Source organism: Notothenia rossii (assembly GCF_949606895.1).
Source record: "Notothenia rossii genome assembly, chromosome: 1".
Taxonomy (NCBI): Eukaryota; Metazoa; Chordata; class Actinopteri; order Perciformes; family Nototheniidae; genus Notothenia; species Notothenia rossii.
In genome coordinates this window covers 56,289,224-56,310,471 of record NC_136912.1, presented here as the reverse complement: position 1 = coordinate 56,310,471, position 21,248 = coordinate 56,289,224, and the positions used below count along the sequence as shown (strand labels likewise).

Genomic DNA, 21,248 nt, shown 5'->3' with positions numbered 1-21,248 from the left:
CGCTCTATTTGCATTTCTGTCGTGGTTTGTACTTCAACTAAATCAGCCTGTTGCATGCAGAAAGTTTTCATTAGCACTTTTGTTTGACTTACATTTGATGAATACTTACTACAACATAAAATGATAATATCTGTTTTACCAAGCCTAATATTATGTTACCAAATCCTATTTTTATCTTTCTGTTTGTGAAATATGTTTTAATATTGAAAGTTGTTGTTAAAGGGATGGTTCAACTATAAGAAACAGTATTACAGAATATAGCAGTTGTCACACCCGTAGTTTGCAGAAGCAGTCGGGAGTACCAGTAAATAAGCTAAGACATGTACTGCTTTGGATGGGGGGCAAAGGCAAACATGTTTATGACCACCCAACAAATGTTGTCATTGTTTAAATGTACACTGAATCATATGATTCAAAGGGTTAGTTTGGATTCACTAAAGTCACACAATAATACAAACTAACTGCCAGATCAAAGCAGCGGCAGACCAACAACGTTTGTGTTCTGCTAGGTCTGCAAATTATTGTATTTTAGTAGTCTGGTGGCTTTGCAGAGAGCTTTAGTTCCATGTTAAAATTAATTAAGTGTACGCTTAAACTGATGTTGATTTTTTTTTATGTGGACCTTTCTCAAGAGGCCACAGCAGTGCATTGCTAACTTCCAAGCTCCTACTCATATATATGTATTTTAAAGACAGACAGTAGCATGTATTTAGCTCTGCCTGCTTATTTTTTGTTCAGGTAGAAGGACTTACATTTTAACAGCTGATTCATTTGATCAACTTAGGACTTTCTTCCGCTTCGAGGCTGCTTGGGACAGCTCCATGCACAACTCCCTGCTTCTAAACAGAGTCACTCCATATGGAGAGAAGATCTACATGACCCTCTCGGCCTACCTGGAGGTACAGCACAGAGCCTGAGATCATGAGAACAAATAGCTCTTACAGTGTCGGAGGTGATTCATGTCTGATATCCTTCCTCTTTCTCTTATCAATTGAAGATGGAGAACTGCACCCAGCCCGCAATCATAACCAAAGATATCTGCATGGTGTTTTACTCACGAGACACAAAGCTCTCAGCCTCGCGCTCCATCCGGAACCTTTTTGGCACTGGAAGCCTGAGAGCGGCAGACGGGTGAGTTTTAAACTTCAAACCTTGAAAAAAATCAAAACAGCTCCTGTGATTTTTCTTAATGTAGGGCTCTGTTTTTGACTTTGTAGAAACCGTGTTACTGGAGTTTATGAGGTCAGCATGTGTAACCTGGCAGATGCAGGAAGCCCAGGTGAGCGTCAAGACTAAGTCCTCATTTTGCATCTGCTCACTTATGCGACATTTCTAATACTGACTCTAACCATTCCAGGTATGCAGAGGAGACGTAGGCGGGTGCTGGACACCTCCGTGGCCTATGTCCGCGGCGAGGAGAACCTGGCCGGATGGAGGCCCCGAAGTGACAGCCTCATTCTGGACCACCAGTGGGAGCTGGAGAAACTCAGCCTTCTGCAAGATGTAACGGCAATTTATTTTTATTTCACCTTTTACATCTCTTTAAATGTGTTGCTTTGATGAATATATGATACAAAATCATATATTAATATATGTTAAAGTTCATAACCAACTTCAGTCTTAGATCATAACTACAAAACATTAATCATTGCCAGAATCATAGCCCTTTAAAAGCCAGTTTCTTTTTATTGTATCAAAGGACATTTATTTAATTCTTGAATATGTCAGTGATTAGCAACAACAAAGCAGTGTTTGACGCAGTTGTCCATATTGCAGCAACAAAAGGTGGATACAAGTTAAAGATCCTATTGGCATTATATGAAAACAAGAGAAATAGCTTTATTTGGTGAGAAATAGTATAAACTACAAATGTGAAGCCAAGGCTCTGGATTAACAGCCTGATATAATAGAATCAGAATCAGAATGCATGGTTTTACGATAGCAATCAAACATTGTCTTTAATGGGTTTCATGTAGATATTTTAGGGGGTCTCTTGAAGTGTCTGCATTTGAAGTGTCTACACCCATTATTATAGGTTAATCAAATGAACTAGTGTTGATCCCTCCAAAATTGAAAATAAAATTGAAACCTTTCCAATATTTATGCCATAAGCATTAAATGGATATTTAAAGGTTCTAAATTAGGAAAGCTTTTAAAAACTTTGCTTTGAAAAGCAAATGCTGAACAAATGATAATTGTGCTACAGTGTTTGGCGTAATAGTGCATTGTTTCTTAATAAAAATAACAGGACTACCTCACTAAGATGTTTCTTTAAGTTAAACTGGGACTATAAATGAATCTGAGGTTTATATAGCTCATCTTTCACATGTAATGTAATGTAATCTTTAAGTTAGTAGCCAGGGAACCTACATGCAGGTGTACAAATGTCAAGACAAAAACATCTACAGATGTAGCGATTCATTTCAGACGGTTTGAAACGCGAGGGCCGTGATTGGTACGTGATCTGCCCTCGCTCAAGGGAAAACCTCCAGCTTGACTTGAGACCGCCCCCGTGATAGATAAATGTAATTATATTGAAGCCAGCTGCAATGGATCATTGATCCACCAGGGGGTGCAGTGGGGTTCCACACTGGAGCTCATGTGAAATAAAGTAAGATACAGTACGCTGGATGTACAGCGGAACTTTGTTAAGATCCATATGTCACGGATATCATACTACTGTGCTAAATAAGAGACATGTAATCATTTACAAAACATCACCATGTTGTTATTTAACAAAATAATTTTGTTATTCGAAAAAAACGAACGGGAGGAAATGCAGCCTGGCTCTCGATTTTTAATCCTAATTTAATCATCATCTTCACCACGATCATTTATGTTTATGTTCGCCGAATTGACATGAAATCATTGACACTTATGAATATACTGTATTCAACTTCATTAAAACGTTATTAACGTGCCTAAACTCAGTAATTCACCAAAAATATGTATATTTTAATGGAGTTTCGTCGGTCGATCAGGATCCCAAAGTGTAGCGGAGGGATCCTCATCTGGATGAAGGGTGTTATTTTCCCCATAAAGAACAAGTCGCTGCAAATTATCCCGCTTATTACATGGCCACATTCTCAACAAAGTAACGACATGACTCCCAATATTAATTGAAATGCTTTTATGGATTTAGAAAATGTTTTTATTGATTTAAAAAATAGTTGTATGTATTGATTTAAATTCACATGCATCCGCTAAGAAAAATAGTCCGTTGTTACCGTTTTTTAAACAGTGTGAATGAAACGGCAGCTCTCAGCTGTGTATTTACACAACTAATGGCCCATCAACCACAGCTCTCTCCCCCCCTCCCCCCCTGATCTTTCTTCTCCAGCAGCTAAATTAACAGTAGGTTACTCTGAGTGACCATAGACTGTATGTGTCAAGCTTACAGTTAGTGATGTAACAACACCATAAAAGCTGGTGGGTTGAAAGCAATACGGGAGGTAAAAATAACTACAATAATTGTGACTTATTTATTGTGGCTTTTATGTTTTTAGGTATCAAATTTTATGTAATTCAGGCTTATAGTTCACCCTTCTCTAAAAGCCTTCAACAATGACAATATTCATTGTAATTTAATAAATCCTTCCAACACACATTGTAAAAAATAGCCTACTGTAAGTTAAGAAATCATTTCAATATGTACATCTTCTGATGTAACAACAATAACATTATAAATAGTAACATAGCTGAACATGGTATTGCACATTTAGCTTTGAGTGTTACTGACCTGAGATGTTTTTATTACATGAATTAAAGTAACTGAGGCTTTTTAACATACAGGGATGCAAACTCATCAGGTATGAAAAAGGTGACAAGGATCCGAGCCCCCGGCTCCCCCACCCCACGGAATGACAGAGGATTTTAGCAGTCAGAACAACTAAAGCAGCAGTGTTAATAATAACAGAAACGCCAAAGAGTCACATCTAATAGAAATATATAAAAGCATTTATTTTAAATTGTGTAGCAGTCAGTTTATAATTTCGGCAGCACTGTTGAGCATTTTGAAAATGTATTTTCATTCCTCTGTGCAAGGCTTAAGTCTTTTTATCTTTATAGCCACATGGTGTAAAGTAACTAAGTTCATCAACTCAACAAGTACTATACTTGGGCACAATTTTGAGATACTTGTACTTTATTTAAGTATTTCAATGTTTTGCTACTTTGTTCTTCTACTCCACTACAGTTCAGAGGTACATGGTGTACTTTGACTCCACTACATGTATTTAATACCTTTAGTTACTTCACAGATCTGGATTAATTAAGTGAAATATAATCAAGTGTTAAATCAGACTTTAGTTCCACCTGGAGTAAATCCACAAGCTACCCTGCAGTATACAAAGTCATTCAAACTAGCTGCACCTTTAGCAGCTTTGAGAACACTTTCATGATCAATCATTATAAAACATATCATATCTATTATTCTGAAATGGACCAATCTGCACAATGACTACTTTTACTGTCGCTACTTTCACTATATTTTGATGATAATACTTTTCTACTTTTACTTGAGGAACATTTTGAATGCAGGACTTTTACTGTAACAGAGTATTCCTACACTCTGGGACTATTACTTTTAGTCAAGTACAAGATCTGAGTACTTCTACTTTTACTCAAGTACAAGACCTGAGTACTTCTACTTTTACTCTAGTACAAGATCTGTGTGCTTCTACTTTTACTCAAGTACAAGACCTGAGTGCTTCTACTTTTACTCAAGTACAAGATTTGAGTACTTCTACTTTTACTCTAGTACAAGATCTGTGTGCTTCTACTTTTACTCAAGTACAAGATTTGAGTACTTCTACTTTTACTCTAGTACAAGATCTGTGTGCTTCTACTTTTACTCAAGTACAAGATCTGAGTACTTCTACTTTTACTCAAGTACAAGACCTGAGTACTTCTACTTTTACTCAAGTACCAGATCTGAGTACTTCTACTTTTACTCAAGTACAATATATATACTTATACCACCTCTGTTTATAGCCTATGAAAAAAACTATTAGAAATAGAAGGCTAAAGCTAACGTTAGCAGATAGTGACAATGTATGCTAGCTAGCTAGCTCAACGATTCCTTAAATAATATTGCCACAGAAAAACTTTTCAGTTCACATCACGCTCTGCCGCTCCGACAGGGAGCTCTGCACCTCAACAGCCCGTTCTAACAGCTGTTCACCAGCGGTCCAGTCTGTGCCACAGTGACTCCGGACGCACAGTTAATATTAACGAACGCACCCATAGGTAATGTAGCTGCTGAAGCTAGACCATCATCTCGGAGCAGCAGAGCCTTATTATACATCCATGAGCAGAGCCGACAGGCAGGAAGACTCGAGCACACAGCTCGTACTTCATTATAATATATAAAAAAAGAACACCATGCGTGTCATGATGGCACATAACAGCTCATGGCCGCAGATTACTCCGGGTCCCTGCCCCCCCCATACCCCAAAAATATTTGTATTGCTGATCTACATGAAGCACACAAACGACTTATTTTGGATTCAAAACGGCGAATTTAGCCGAAAGGTGACAAGTTTGCATCACTGAACATAGACAGAGCACAACTGAAACATAACATCTGAAACGATGTAACAACATAATACACTTTTGGGGATGCTTGGGATGTGAGGAGTGAGGGACACGGCTTAGAACGGGCGTGTCGCCTGGCAGGACAGGAGAGTGTGTGCACCAGTCTGCCTTGATCTATGAATTCATGTCCGTGACACTCACTGCTGCCCACAGCTGTTTTATAGAAGGAAATTCCTTCACTTCATGAAAGTGTTTTAACCACACACACCTCTACACACACATGACGGGTGTTATTTTCCCCATAAGGAACAAGTCGCTGCAAATTATCCCGCTTATTACACGGCCAAATTCTCAACAAAGTAACGACATGACTCCCAATATTAATTGAAATGCTTTTATGGATTTAGAAAATGTCTTTTATTGATTTAAAAAATAGTTGTATGCAGTGTTCGAATTACCCATTTGCTTTCGGGGGAGCCCTATTTTTCAGTGCACATCCTGCTACTAAATATAACACACGCACGCTCTGTTGACTGGCGCAGAAGCGCGGATTCGATCAATTGCTATAAAATCACTCTGCTATTACTACAGACGGTGTCACTACGCCGGCGGCTGTGGCTGTTGTTGAAGCCTCTTCAGGCTCCGCATCGGCAGGCCTCTCCCTCGGTGTGGAAGTTGAGTAAAGTTAGAACGATATTGGCAGATTCAGATTTCACGGATCAATAACTCATGAACAAAACGTTATTCAGACAAAAATTACGTCTCCTAAGTACCGTGGTAAGGTTGACAACAAACTACAATCACATGTTGATCAAAAAAAGCCAATACGTGCTGTCTTCCAAACTGGACACATCATATTGGTCTCTCTGGAGAAGAAACGAGTGCTCAGGGACCGTCTGCAAAGGGCAACACCGAAAAAAGAATACAATAATATTCAATCACTTCACTATTATACAGTATATTACTACCAAACTCACTACACACATCAATAGTCTCATGATGCTCATACTACAGCAGAGAGTTTGGAAGAATGTGCTTTTGAATAATTTTGGGGAATATTTCTTATGTAAAATCTTCAATAGATATGGTATAATCTTCAATAACATTACTATTATATTTCTACCAAACTCACCACACACATCAATAGTCTCCTGTTGGTCATACTACAGCAGAGAGTTTGGAAGAATATGGTTTGGAATAATTTTGGCGAATATTTATACTGTATAATAGTAACGTTATTGAAGATGATGCCATGTTTATTGAAGATTTTACATAAGAAATATTCTACAAAATTATTCAAAAGCACATTCTTCCGAACTCTCTGCTGTAGTATGAGCAACAGGAGACTATTGATGTGTGTAGTGAGTTTGGTAGCACTCCACTGTATAATAGTGAAGTTATTGAAGATTATACCATATTTATTGAAGATTTTACATAATAAATATTCCCCAAAATTATTCAAAAGCACATTCTTCCAAACTCTCTGCTGTAGTATGACCAACAGGAGACTATTGATGTGTGTAGTGAGTTTGGTAGAAATATACTTTATAAATGTGAAGTGATTGAATATTATTGTTTTCTCTTTTTTCGGAGTTGCACTTTGCAGACGGTCCCTGAGCATTCGTTTCTTCTCCGGCTGCGGTAAGAGACCAATGTTATGTGTCCAGTTTGGAGGACAGCACGTATTGGCTTTTTTTTAATCAAAATGTGACTGTAGTTCGTTGTCAACCTTACCACGGTACTTAGGAGACGTACTTTGAGTCTGAACAACATTTTTTTCATGAGTTATTGATCCGTGAAATCTGTATCTGCCAATATCGTTCCAACTTTACTCAACTCGGTGAGGAGCTGTCAAACTCGACCCTAACGCCGCTTACAGCCGGCCAACTAAAAGTTGTTTTCCGTTCACGTTGTCATTTTTAGACTCCTTCGCTTCTTTGCTTGTGAATCCAAAAGCTGCGAGGCATGGCTATTTTCGTTTTGCCATATTTTTTATCACAAAGCCAGAGTTAAAAAAATATCAATATGAACATTTAAAATACCGTGCCGGCATCGCCACCGTAACCATAGCAACGTAAGTAGCGTAAAGAATGCAGCGCCGCCACGTACAGATGGCAACACCCAGAAATATTCACAAATATAAAACAAATATTCAGAAACTGTAATTAACAATAACTATTATTTATTTCAAGAACTTTTATTTACAGAAACTCAACATTTCTAATCTGTGTAACACAAATATGCACGATTGTTTTGGGCTCCCCCTATTTATCTCAAAGTCGGCCTTCAGGGGAGCTCCCTCCCTCTTCGGGGGAGCCAAGCAGCCCCTGGCTCCCCCCCATTTCGAACAGTGGTTGTATGTATTGATTTAAAAAATAGTTGTATGTATTGATTTAAATTGACATGCATCCGCTAAGAAAAATAGTCCGTTGTTACAGTTTTTTAAACAGTCTGAATGAAACGGCAGCTCTCAGCTGTGTATTTACACAACTAATGGCCCATCAACCACAGCTCTCTCTCCCCCTCCCCCCTTGATCTTTCTTCTCCAGCAGCTAAATTAACGGTAGGTTACTCTGAGTGACAAGCTTACAATAGACACAACACTGTCATTGCAAGTGACCCTCAGTTAGTTGACTTTTATGTTCAACTGCTAAATTCGTTACTGATAAAAAAAGGGCTTCTATTGTACCTAATTACCTTAACACTAGAACCGCCAGAGGTTTTTGTATAGGCCTACCTAAACCCGTCAAATCCCGCTATTAGAATGCAATTTTTAACAACATAGGATGCTACATAACACACTTTCAGGAAAAGTCAGGGACTGGGAGACTTTAATATTTTATTGAAAAAAAGTGACATTGCACACACACAACACACATCACACAAATTGACCCGATTGGCGGTTCTAGTATTAAATAAACTCACTAATTAATGAAACCAGTTCAATACGCATTATTCTTATTCTTATCATTCTTTATGAGCGCAGAAATAGTCTTAAAATCAGATCTGTTTTTTAAATGAAATCTGACGGCAGGCAGTTAGCTCTGATCACCTATGACAAATGCGCCGCACCTAATCGCTGGCCATTCAGCCACAGACACTGTTCGAAATGGGGGGGAGCTAGGAGGAGCTTGGCTCCCCCGAAGAGGGAGGGAGCTCCCCTGAAGGCTGACTTTGAGATAAATAGGGGGAGCCCAAAACAATCGTGCATATTTGTGTCACACAGATTAGAAATGTTGAGTTTCTGTAAATAACAGTTCTTGAAATAAATAATAGTTATTGTTCATTACAGTTTCTGAATATTTGTTTTATATTTGTGAATATGTCTGGGTGTTGCCATCTGTATGTGGCGGCGCTGCATTCTTATTTACGTTGCTATGATTATGGCGGTGATGCCGGCGCGGTATTTGAAATGTTCATATTGATATTTTTTTAACTCTGGCTGTGTAATAAAAAAATATGGCAAAACGAAAACAGCCAAGCGTCTCAGCTTTTGGATTCACAAGCAAAGAAGCGAAGGAGTCTAAAAATGACAATGTGAACGGAAAACAACTTTTAGTTGGCCGGCTGTAAGCGGCGTTAGGGTCGAGTTTGACAGCTCCACACCGAGGGAGAGGCCTGCCGATGCGGAGCCTGAAGAGGCTTCAACAACGGCCACATCCGCCGGCATAGTGACACCGTCTGTATTAGTAGAAGAGTGTTTTTATAGCAATTGATCGCATCCGCGCTGCTGCGCCAGTCAACAGAGCGTGCGTGTGACATATTTAGTAGCAGGATGTGCTCGGAAAAATAGGGCTCCCCGAAAGCAAATGGGTAATTCGAAAACTGACAGAGCTCCCTCTATACAAATCAAACTGTAGAAGGTGTGAAAGCACCTATTGTTTAAATAATGGTCGGAATGTGACCTGTGAGCCTTCTGAATTACCCTGGGACAGCACATTCTAAACTAAAATGTTCAATCAATAAAGTAACATCTTATCTTATCTTAATAATATCTTCATATTAATAATAATAATAAATCATACAGTATGTGTCCGAAAGGGAGCAGGAGGAAGCAAACACAAAAATATACTGCATATTAAAGCAAACGATTGTAAAGGTTAAAGTATGAGCATAACAAATAAAGAAGTGTAATGTAAACATTTACATTATAATTATGATTATTTAATATATAAAGACTATATATTATTGAATTACAAGATTAGATATACTTTAGTTGATGTAAAATATTGATGTGTTCAAATGCTCTTCAAAACACAACTGAAAGTCCATGAAACTTGTCTTTCTGTATTTGTGAATGAAGCGCCATCTACTGGTTAAAACCTGAAATTGAAAATCTGGCAACGCCCTCTTGGAAAATAGTGGGAGGGCTTAACATTCCTCTATACTGGTCTTTGGCAGGCCGTAGGCAGGAAGCTGTAAGCTGGAGTCCGAAATTCAGTGCTCCATCTGTAGAGTGATTCAACTGCAGAAAACTATAAGACATTTAAGTCTACCATCATTTGAAACAAATGATTTAATTTTGTAATTAGATCGTTTCCCTGTTTTCACAAGAGTGGGTATCACTGGTGGATCAGTAATCAGAGACACAGCATAACTAACAGCTAAGGAAGAACAAGACAGGACCCAGGATGGATCCATGAGGGACTCCACAGGTCAGATGAGCACATAAGAAGAAAAACTTTCCATAGCCTTACAGTATACGAAACCAAAACCCTTTCTGAGAATATCCATTATGATTATTGTTGGAGAATAATTTGCCCTGCATGTCCTCCTTCGCCCTCTGACGCAGCTGACCAACCTTGGGCAGCCGTTATCTCCCATAAGGAGGGGCTGCCCTAGCATATTGTTGATGTTACCAGTTTGTGACCGGGCAACTCTCAGTCAGAGATAGTTATTGTTGTGGCACACCTGGAACACATCCTTCTCGGGATGTAGATGACAACAACTGTGATTCAGTGTCCTCAGCTGTTTAGTCTATCTATTGAAGAATGTTGATTATTACACTCTGAACTAGTTAAAACCTGGAGCTACAGAAGGGGTCTTCAGAATTGATTGTGGCATCTCAACCGTGTGGTCAACTTGTGGCCCTTTAACATGTCTTGTGAATTCTCTGGCCGAAGCTCCAAATAAACCGTCAGTGTTTGCCATCAGAGCGCCAGCTCTCCATCATGTCTCTCTTTGAGTCCTGACTCCTCTATTGCTACAGAAGTTTCCCCCACAGTTATGATTTATGTTACGAAAAGCAGCTGTTTCTCTTGTTTCTCTTCCCATTCTATCAGGTGGAGAAGACCAAGCATTACCTCTTGCTGAGGGAGAAACTGGAGTCTACAATGCTCATGGGCCAGGATTCCCTGCAGTCCTGCGTCACCAAGGACCTGAATGAGACTCCTCAGCCCCCCGAGGTGGAGCAGGAGGTCAGCTGCAGCTCTGAGATCACCGAGAGGCAGAGGGAGCTCGCTGCCAAGGTCAGCTACATCACAAATAAAACCTGAAGTTCATTTTTGACTTCATGCAGTCCTGATTGTTTTTTGTAACACTACTACTCTATGATCTCTGTCTTGTCAAATCTGTGCTGAAGGTACCTTCATTTTGATTATATTACAGATCTGCTGATTTCATTATCGGTTATCTAATCTTAGAGACTCTCTGTCTTTTGTTCACAGTGTTTGCGGCTGCTCACTCACTCCTTTAACCGAGAATACACTCACGTGTGTGTCAGCGCCAGTGAAAGCAAGGTAGTGTTCAAAACACTCACATTTAAACCGAGACATGAAAAAAAGAAAAGATATGATGTACGTCTGATTGTTCCTCACAGTTGACGTGTGTGTGTGTGTGTGTGTGTGTGTGTGTGTGTGTGTGTGTGTGTGTGTGTGTGTGTGTGTGTGTGTGTGTGTGTGTGTGTGTGTGTGTGTGTGTGTGTGTGTGTGTGTGTGTGTGTGTGTGTGTGTGTGTGTGTGTGTGTGTGTGTGTGTGTGTGTGTGTGTGTGTGTGTGTGTGTGTGTGTGTGTGTGTGTGTGTCCAGCTCTCAGAGATGTCCATCACAGTGCTCAGAGACTCAGCTTCAATCTCTGCTCTCAACACAATAACACCTTCCTCGACATGCCCTTCGCTAGTTGATGGTTGCTATGGCAACACTGAACTCAGGTGAGTACTTGTTAACATTTTGGGCTTTTTAGTGTTAATTTGTCTATAATTTTAAATGTGTTATTGCATATGGGATACACAGGTGTGTATAATTATTTGGCATTTTGGGAGTTCAACCTCAGCTCTTTCAGCAAAAATACAGACACTCAGATTCTTAAGGACACAAATGTCCTCATTGAAACCACATTTCTTTATCCCATGGCCATCACAGCTTACAAGCACTCAGTTACAGTGGGGCAAAAAAGTATTTAGTAAGCTACCAATTGTGCAAGTTCTCCCACTTAAAAAGATAAGAGAGGCCTGTAATTTTCATCCTAGGTACACTTCAACTATGAGAGACAGAATGGGGGGAAAGAATCCAGGAAATCACATTGTAGGATTTTTAATGAATTAATTGGTAAATTCCTCTGTAAAATAAGTATTTGGTCACCTACAAACAAGCAAGATTTCTGGCTCTCACAGACCTGTAACTTCTTCTTTAAGAGCCTCCTCTGTCCTCCACTTGTTAACTGTATTAATGGCACCTGTTTGAACTCGTTATCAGTATAAAAGACACCTGTCCACAACCTCAAACAGTCACACTCCAAACTCCACTATGGCCAAGACCAAAGAGCTGTCAAAGGACACCAGAAACAAAATGGTAGACCTGCACCAGGCTGGGAAGACTGAATCTGCAATAGGTAAGCAGCTTGGTGTGAAGAAATCAATTGTGGGAGCAATTATTAGAAAATGGAAGACATACAAGACCACTGATAATCTCCCTCGATCTGGGGCTCCACGCAAGATCTCACCCTGTGGGGTCAAAATGATCACAAGAACGGTGAGCAAAAATCCCAGAACCACACGGGGGGACCTAGTCAATGACCTGCAAAGAGCTGGGACCAAAGTAACAAAGGCTACCATCAGTAACACACTACGCCGCCAGGGACTCAAATCCTGCAGTGCCAGACGTGTCCCCCTGCTTAAGCCGGTACATGTCCAGGCCCGTCTAAAGTTTGCTAGAGAGCACTTAGATGATCCAGAAGAGGATTGGGAGAATGTCATATGGTCAGATGAAACCAAAATATAGCTTTTTGGTAAAAACTCAACTAGACGTGTTTGGAGGAGAAAGAATGCTGAGTTGCATCCAAAGAACACCATACCTACTGTGAAACATGGGGGTGGAAACATCATGCTTTGGGGCTGTTTTTCTGCAAAGGTAGCAGGACGACTGATCCGTGTAAATGAAAGAATGAATGGGCCATGTATCGTGAGATTTTGAGTGACAACCTCCTTCCATCAGCAAGGGCATTGAAGATCAAACGTGGCTGGGTCTTTCAGCATGGCAATGATCCCAAACACACCACCTGGGCAACGAAGGAGTGGCTTCGTAAGAAGCATTGCAAGGTCCTGGACTGGCCTAGCCAGTCTCCAGATCTCAACCCCATAGAAAATCTTTGGAGGGAGTTGAAAGTCCGTGTTGCCCAGCGACAGCCCCAAAACATCACTGATCTAGAGGAGATCTGCATGGAGGAATGGGCCAAAATACCAGCAACAGTGTGTGAAAACCTTGTGAAGACTTACAGAAAACGTTTGACCTCTGTCATTGCCAACAAAGGGTATATAACAAAGTATTGAGATGAACTTTTGTTATTGACCAAATACTTATTTTCCACCATAATTTGCAAATAAAGTCTATAAAAATCAGACAGTGATTTTCTGGATTTATTTTTCATTTCTCATTTTATCTCTCATAGTTGAGGTACACCTAGGATGAAAATGACAGGCCTCTCTCATCTTTTTAAGTGGGAGAACTTGCACAATTGGTGGCTGACTAAATACTTTTTTGCCCCACTGTACATCAGCCTTTCAATCCAGAGCCCTGGCTTTCTTGTTTTTTCTATTCAGAATCAAGTTTATTGCCAGGTACGTTTACACACACAAGGAATTTGCTTTGGTATCTGGTGGTGCAAACATAAATAATCTAGGAAAATAAGTTTCAATAGTAGGTATTAATATATAAGGATAGTACAAAATAAGTATTGTCCATCATATTGAGCTACAGGATAAATACATGCTGCTGTATAATGGGGCACTGCAGTTTTTATGCATTGTATGAAAAATATATGCTGTTGCTAATCATTGGCATTTTCAAGACTGTGAATCAAAAAATCTGCCATCATATTTTTGGATGATTGTATTTTTGAGGGATGCAGACATTGTCATTTAAGGAGTGAGGCACACAGGGTATTTGTTTCCGTTGCCTTTGTTTAATGAGTCTGGATTAACCACATTCTGTATACTGCAGACTTTGTTTTCTTTTATTCCTTTTTTTGAATAAAATTGTTGGTAGTGTGATGCTCTGACAAAACAGTGATATCACTCATTGCAGAGTGCTTTAGTTGCATCAGGTGTGGGTAGCTGCCATATAACTATGATTTATGAGCCTCTTGTTCCTGTACCGCAGACCCCCGATGCCTCGCTCCCGTGTGGTCAGCTCCAGTCCTGACACACAGCAGGACGCAGAGAAGAAGTCCATCACCAGGGCCTCTGAAAGCAGAGCCCGGAGTCGCAGGTTCTTCCCCGACATCCAGGAGATCAGAGTCAGGTGAGTGTTCCTCAGTGACTTTGGAGACACTCTTCTGTTTCACATGTGCTGATTTCTCAACTCTACTCTTGCAGCCCCATCGTGTCAAAGAAGGGATACATACATTTCTTGGAGCCGAACACTAACGGTTGGGTGAAGCGCTACGTGGTGGTGCGGCGGCCGTACGTCTACATCTACAACACAGAGAGAGACTCTGTGGAGCGCGCTATCCTCAACCTGTCCTCGGCTCAGGTGGAGTACAGCGAGGACCAGCAGGCCATGCTGAAGGTCGGTGATCAGGGTCTGGAGGGAACATTCAAAATGTAATGCGTTACAATAAATAGTTACATGAAAACAAATCTAATCAGTAACCTAATATGAGTATCAAAATATAAAAGTAATGTAACCTGAATACTTTCCGTTACTTTTGGAAAACCTCAATATCAAATGCAATGCAAATAAAAACGATACAATAAATAACAATAAGAGGATTGTTACTTTAGTGTATGCAACAATGTAACCTTAGAAAAGAAGAAACCAACATATTTCCTATAATAAATGCAGTAATAGTTTAAAAATGCTGTTTAAACTTAATGCATTAAACAAAAGCATAGACTGTACCTTTTGTTTAATACATCAGGTGTCCATCTACTATATTAAAAAATAAATGTATTTAAAATAAAGATAAGATAATATGTACTTTATTGATCCCAAATTGGGAAATGTTTCCATTGCAGCAGCATGTAAAACAAGGCATTGCACATAATAAGAAAAAAATAAACATAAATAGAAATAAACGATTCTAAACTGTAAAAATCTCAAAATAGAAATAAAACAGCATTAGAAAGTAGAAAATATATAAGTTGACCGTGAAGATAAAACATCTTCACGGTCATTCTTCTAAAGAAGAATTAAAGTAGCCTAAATATAAAGCATAAAGAAAATGTGTTCATTACTTCTACCTATAATATATTGATCTTTATTTCAAAATGTATTGTAACTATGTTATCCTGGTAGTAATCTCTTTTTTATATACAAGTAATCTGATTACTTATTTTTGTATGTAATTGTAATTGAATACCATTACCTTTGTTCCATGTAATCTGTTACTCCCTCTCTCAGCTCTTGTTGGTGAAAGCCTCAGATACGGTTCCATGTTTTTTCTTTTCTTTCCACAGACCCCGTACACATTTGCCGTGTGTACAGAACATCGTGGAATATTGCTTCAAGCCATTAATGACAAAGAGATGCATGACTGGCTCTATGCGTTTAATCCCCTCCTTGCAGGAACTATCAGGTAAAAAATACTACAGCTAAAAGTACACAAACAGAAGTGGAAAATGTATCCTTAATACGAATATATATTCTCCTTTCGGCCTCTCAGGTCAAAGCTGTCGAGAAGACGAGCCGGACCGATGAGGATGTGAGACGAGACAGAAGGATGAACGCAGAGACTAAGATGTACATAGATCCTTGTCCTTGTCCCTCCCCTTGTGCTGCCCCCCCCCCCCCAGCCCCACTACAACAGTCTCCAATAACTATCCTACCCCTGTACGCCCTCAGCACCTAAAGCGCCCATGTTTGTGTCAGGCTTTTGCTGCGGTGTGACTGTAGTCTGAAGAAACTCTTCAAAAAGCTGTCACTTTCCTGTACTGAGGTTTATTCATAGCTGGACGATTGGAGAAGACTGGAAGTAGCACCAGTTTCTTATATCAGATTACATACGTATGGTAATGTACTGTAGTTGTTGTCGGTGACACATCAAGCCTTATTCATTTAATCCTCAAAAAAATGCAGTGACGTTTATTTTGATGTGAAGCTGTCATGTCAGCGAGATCACATTGCTTCATTTGCATCAGTAAATATAGAAAAAAACATCCAGAATGTTCTCTTCTCTACAGCTATATACAGTATATACAGTGTCTAAACTGGTTTGCATTCAGCTAAAAAATACACGCTTAAAGAAAATAAAGGACAGTTGAGTGTAATTCTTTAGAACAATCTTCTTACCTGCACCGTGAATCCTTACATGGAGCAATCTGCTGTCCTACTCCTAAATGTCTCCGAAACTTTAGCACACACAGCCTGGCAAAGGAACATCTCATCTTAGACCTTATGTTATGTGGCATTCTGATCAATCCATGTCATGTTTTAGCTTCTCTTAGGAGCACCGAGGGTATCTACATTCACACCAAAAGAAATTCAATGTCATCACCAATAATCCTCCCAATTGAACCCCATTCTCTACCTGAATTGTATCTGTTTAAAATGTGATATATTTAGATATTTAACAGCTTTATTATTTATTTCTGCATGTATTTATTTACAAAGACATTTATATTTCTAAAATAGTAGTACTGTGCAATTTCTGCACATCGCACTTTTTAATATGAGTTCCTTAAATGTTTGAATAAGACAGCGTTGTGCCCATACAGCTATTTAAACTGCTGAATCATTTACGATTGGCCAATTTCTTTGTGAAGCTGAAAATGACTTGAATAATACTGTCCCCTGTAAAATTTGGATAGTCACACCTGACCTTTGACCCCTACTAATACACATCTGAAAAGGTCGATTGTGTCCATCCGCAGCTGCACAAAGCTACCTTGTTAAATAATCAAAAGTATAAATGTTCCTCACATTACAGAATAAGAAACTCGTTTTCTGAATGATATGTATATTGATTCAATGTAGTGCCTCTCTTTTCAATCAGACTGTACAGTGTGCCTCAGCACCAGTTGCTTTGAAACTACATTCTCCATGCTGCTACTGTTCTGGAAGTGTCTGCGGATCATAACTTTCTGCTTATCATCATCACCTACATTATCAGACAGAAATCTATTACATATCTTAACTGGCAATCGGCTGTCATTAATTGTCCATAACACAGCGTATACTTCAAGGACGTAACGTCTGATTTGAACCCTGAAAGGAAGGAAAATCATTTTGTTGATGCATTTTCTAAGCCTAATCTTCTTTAAGGGGATTTTCAGGTACAGTTTGTAACATTTCTGTGATGTTTCTTCTGGCTAGAAATCATGAATCCCATTTAAAACACATGGTAGAGGTGCACTAAAGCCTCTTGTGGCTTAAATGAGTATTACAACAACAACAACAACAACAACAACCAATAACCCTAATTTAAAATAAACTTTCCTATCAAAACAAAGTAGAAACTAAGAAAGATTATCCTGGCAAAACTTTTTTCTCCACCTGATAACTCGTAACAAAAGAAAATGATTTCGATCAGACTTAGAAAATGTGCTACCTTCGATCTTTGCTACAGTGCATTTTGTATACATTGCATTCCTGATAATTATGAATCTGAAACAGCTCCTGAACTAGTGACAGATTCAGCGTGTGAGATGTTGTGTGAAGTTTAAGGATGAGCATGCCTCAGGTCAGCCAGCCTAGAGAGCATGCTACAGAAGAGACATTTCACCTGCAAACTAAGACAACATCTCAAAGCATTCAACTGTTAACAATACGATTTGTTGTAAGATGGCACAGTAAATGGGAGCAGGGGATTACATTCTAACTGCAATTTAAGTATTTGTTTTTATTCAAGCATATATCCCGAGATTTGAAAGTATTCTGTCGGTTGTGGGCAATTGTTTGAAGTGATCCATTCAAAACCTTGTAAATCCTCCATAGCTGTCACTAGTTGTGGCTAATCAGGCGGTCTAATGTGTGTTCATTTCTTTTGTTGGCTGTGTTCTGTGATCCCTGTTGCCATCACAGACTTTCCTGGCAGAGACTGCAGTTGTTGTTTATCCAGCCGCAGCTTCAACATGGAGAGAAAGCCCTGCTGTAAATGACACCGTCAAAAGCACTCATTGTGTCTCATTTCCTTTACAAACACAATCTTAAAATGTGAGCCTCGGATTGCTCCAGTTTGATCTTTGTGTTGAGATTATTCCTCGTGTTTTTAATGGGCCTCTTTGTGTGTCACTTTTGAGCCAAAGCTTTCTTGGTGCAGTCAAACACAAAAAATCACACTGAATGTACATTAATATTGGAAACAGTTGTTCTGCTGGAGTGGTTGTGTTGTCTTCTGTGTTCACAGTCTGATTCCTGATTGATTGTAGGTGGGTTACTGTCAGGGAACTAAACGAAAGTGTGGGATAAGCCTCTTGTAGTCTGTCCACTTACATGAGAGGGGAGGCTGGTTCATTATTATCACACTTTCACTCTTATCTCAACCTCACCATCATGCTGTCAGCCTTCACAACATCTACTTTTTCTAACCCCATTTGAAAGATATCATCTACATTTTTATGCTTCCACATCTTAATTTATTTTCAAGTTGCACAAGTGCATTTTTTTTCTTCAAATGACTTTGCATTGTATATAACATGATTGCTGTGAACAGTGTATTATAAAGTTGCACCCACTTTTAAATCTGAAATGGGCAGTAGTTCGGTCGGTGTCTCTGAGTGTTGGAGTTTAGCGTCAAATGTTTGTGTACACTAAACACATTGTCATATATGAAATAAACATGGACATTATGCAACACAAAGAAACAGACTCCTCCTTTTATTCTTAATTCAATTAGATTTTGAAACTGTTGACCAAGCATGTATGTATTATCATTCAAGAACACAATACTGTATTAAATATATGAATTGTGGTCAGATCCAGTTGATACACAGCACTTAAAGTGACTTAAAATAAAAAATGTTGGGGTATTTTTGGAGATTTGTTCGGCTATCTCTATTAAAAATGGAATACAACTATAATAATAGGCATACATTTGTCGTTTAAGAGTTCTCCTTACAAGTAGACAGTAGTATGTTCTTCGTATAATCATAGACTTTAAGTGCAAATCCAGTGACATTGGGGATAACATTGTATTTGGTATTTATGTATTTAAAGTTGGCCATGGTTATTCTATACATTTACAAATATCTCAATCTTAAATCTGTCATGTTTAAAATCTATAACCACAACTTTAAACTCTATGTTGACGTTATGATGTTTTTGCGCAAATTGTAATTTAGTCCAAAAGTAGGGTGAATGGCGGTCAATACAAATTCTGAAGTTCTTGCCCATCGGATAAAATTTTTTTTTAAACCGTGGATTTTTGGATCTTCAAAGAGCTCGATTACAATGGCCAGTCAGGCAAACAATTACATTCGATCTTTGGTAATCGACATTCAGTCTTGATATATGGTTAAATTAAAATCAGTAGGCGAGGCTGTAATTTCTCCTGCTGTTACTCTCATGAGTAAGGCGGAACATAATAGTTTTATCATGCCAAAAAGCTGCTGTGTCGTTTATTGCACCTCAAACATTAAAACAAATCCCAATGTTTCTGTACTTCCTCTAAAGGCCCAGATACACCGGCCCGGAATCGGCAGTAAATGGGAGTCGGGCCGAACATGAGCGTGGGCACGCCCTATTCGGAGTGGTGTGTGCGCCGCACCGTCGGGTCTTTTCTGCCGACCTGACGCCTTTTCCTGCCGATTCAACATGTTGAATCGGCGTCGGGAACACCACCGGAAGTCGGACAAAGGGATAACACTGATTGGCTGTTCAGCTAGCGAATCAGTGCATGAGAAGCTTTAACGGAAGTGAGGGAGGTAAACAAAGGATTTAAAATGGAAGATGGAACACACACGGACGGCTATTTCACCTCATCGGTTTATAGAGCTCCTGTTTGTTCATGTTTTCAATGCACGAGAGTGAAAATGGAAAGAAAAACGCTATTTGTTGTTTGTTTATATCACGGCGTCTGCTCTTCTCTGTCTTCCGGTTGTTCCGGTTGTTGCCTCTTTTGAATGATTAATACACACTACCGCCGCCTGCTGGTAAGGAGAGTTATTGCCACTCACGCATACGCAGTTCATACGTGCTCGGATTTGCGGTGTGTTCCAGTGCGCAAAGTCGGCAAATACGCAGGAGAGTCCGGCGACGCAACAGTCGGTGTCGGCGACTTCTCAGGTGACTGGCCAGTGTATCTGGGTCTTAAGAAGAAAGGGCAGTAACAGAAGATCTCTGTGGCTTCAGGCTCGATCGCCATTCAAATGACAGCCGTTGTTTCCCCCAAAAGTGGGCGGGGCCGTAAAGTGACGTAGATGTTACTCTCATCTATGAAAATCGATAGCCTACTGCTATATTTCACCATATATCGAGCCCGATCGTCTATTTCTAATGGCTTAATGCAATTGTTTGCCTGTCTGGCCATTGGAATCGGGCTCTTTGAAGATCCAAAAATCTCCGGTTTTCTTACATTTCTGATCGGATTGGCAAAAACTTCAGAATTTGTATTGACCGCCGTTCAACTGACAGCATTGTTTTCCCCCAAAAGTGGGCGGAGCCGTTATTTTTGCCCGGAAGTGACGCATTTTTTACTCTCATCTATACTCAAATAACTGAACATATTTGATGTGTGTTTCTTTTATTTATATGTTGCCCCAAAAAGCTTTTCCTTAAGGAGTAATTTTAATTTATTGTTGTTATTGTTTGCAATCATAATTTTGAATATGTTTGGGATCAGTAGTGATATCAATCATCCTTAAGAGTATGTGCCGAATCCAGAGTTGCCATGTCTTAGCACTCTTTATATAACATTTATCTTTATTTTTGTAATCCTTATCTTCTGGACTCAAATTAACATCATCTCCCAGGATTTTCTTCAAATTCGACAAATATCTTGCTTTTCTCTGATTGTCAAAACAAATAAAATCAAGTTTTATTTATATAGCACATTTATAAACGATTTTTGGTCGAGCCAAAGTGCTGTAGCCTACATATAATAAAAAATACCCTACAGTAGAGAGCATAGCCGTGGGAACATGTTTCAAATGGGGGGTGCTGTGGGGATGACACCAGGGCTGGTTCTGACCAATGTGCTGCTAGGCAAGATTTTAGCTGGCAATGAAAAACCTCTACATAAGACCAATACACTGCAAAAAGAGAAATATATTGACATGGTGCACAGCTTATATAACAAGGCTTCAAATTTATTATATATTATAACATGTCTTAATTGGGGGGG

General features: G+C 39.3%; 1 protein-coding gene across 23 annotated transcripts in view; it reads left to right on the top strand.

The window, feature by feature from the left end:
* Nucleotides 1–18,782, top strand: part of kif1aa (kinesin family member 1Aa) — a gene marked incomplete at its 3' end in the record, with an annotated part of 64,594 nt that extends 45,812 nt beyond the window's left edge. For 17 of the 23 annotated variants that reach the window (XM_079691552.1, XM_079691559.1, XM_079691551.1 and 14 more), the window contains 11 exons: nt 785–899; nt 998–1,131; nt 1,218–1,279; nt 1,358–1,503; nt 10,818–11,003; nt 11,202–11,273; nt 11,561–11,682; nt 14,129–14,269; nt 14,344–14,536; nt 15,427–15,545; nt 15,633–18,782. In XM_079691552.1, coding sequence (XP_079547678.1) covers nt 785–899; nt 998–1,131; nt 1,218–1,279; nt 1,358–1,503; nt 10,818–11,003; nt 11,202–11,273; nt 11,561–11,682; nt 14,129–14,269; nt 14,344–14,536; nt 15,427–15,545; nt 15,633–15,675 — 1,333 coding nt within the window. Of the gene's footprint in view, nt 1–784; nt 900–997; nt 1,132–1,217; nt 1,280–1,357; nt 1,504–10,817; nt 11,004–11,201; nt 11,274–11,560; nt 11,683–14,128; nt 14,270–14,343; nt 14,537–15,426; nt 15,550–15,632 lie in introns of those variants that run through there. The other 6 variants (XM_079691554.1, XM_079691546.1, XM_079691545.1 and 3 more) reach the window with 2 other exon arrangements.
* Between the last annotated feature and the right edge of the window lie 2,466 nt (nt 18,783–21,248).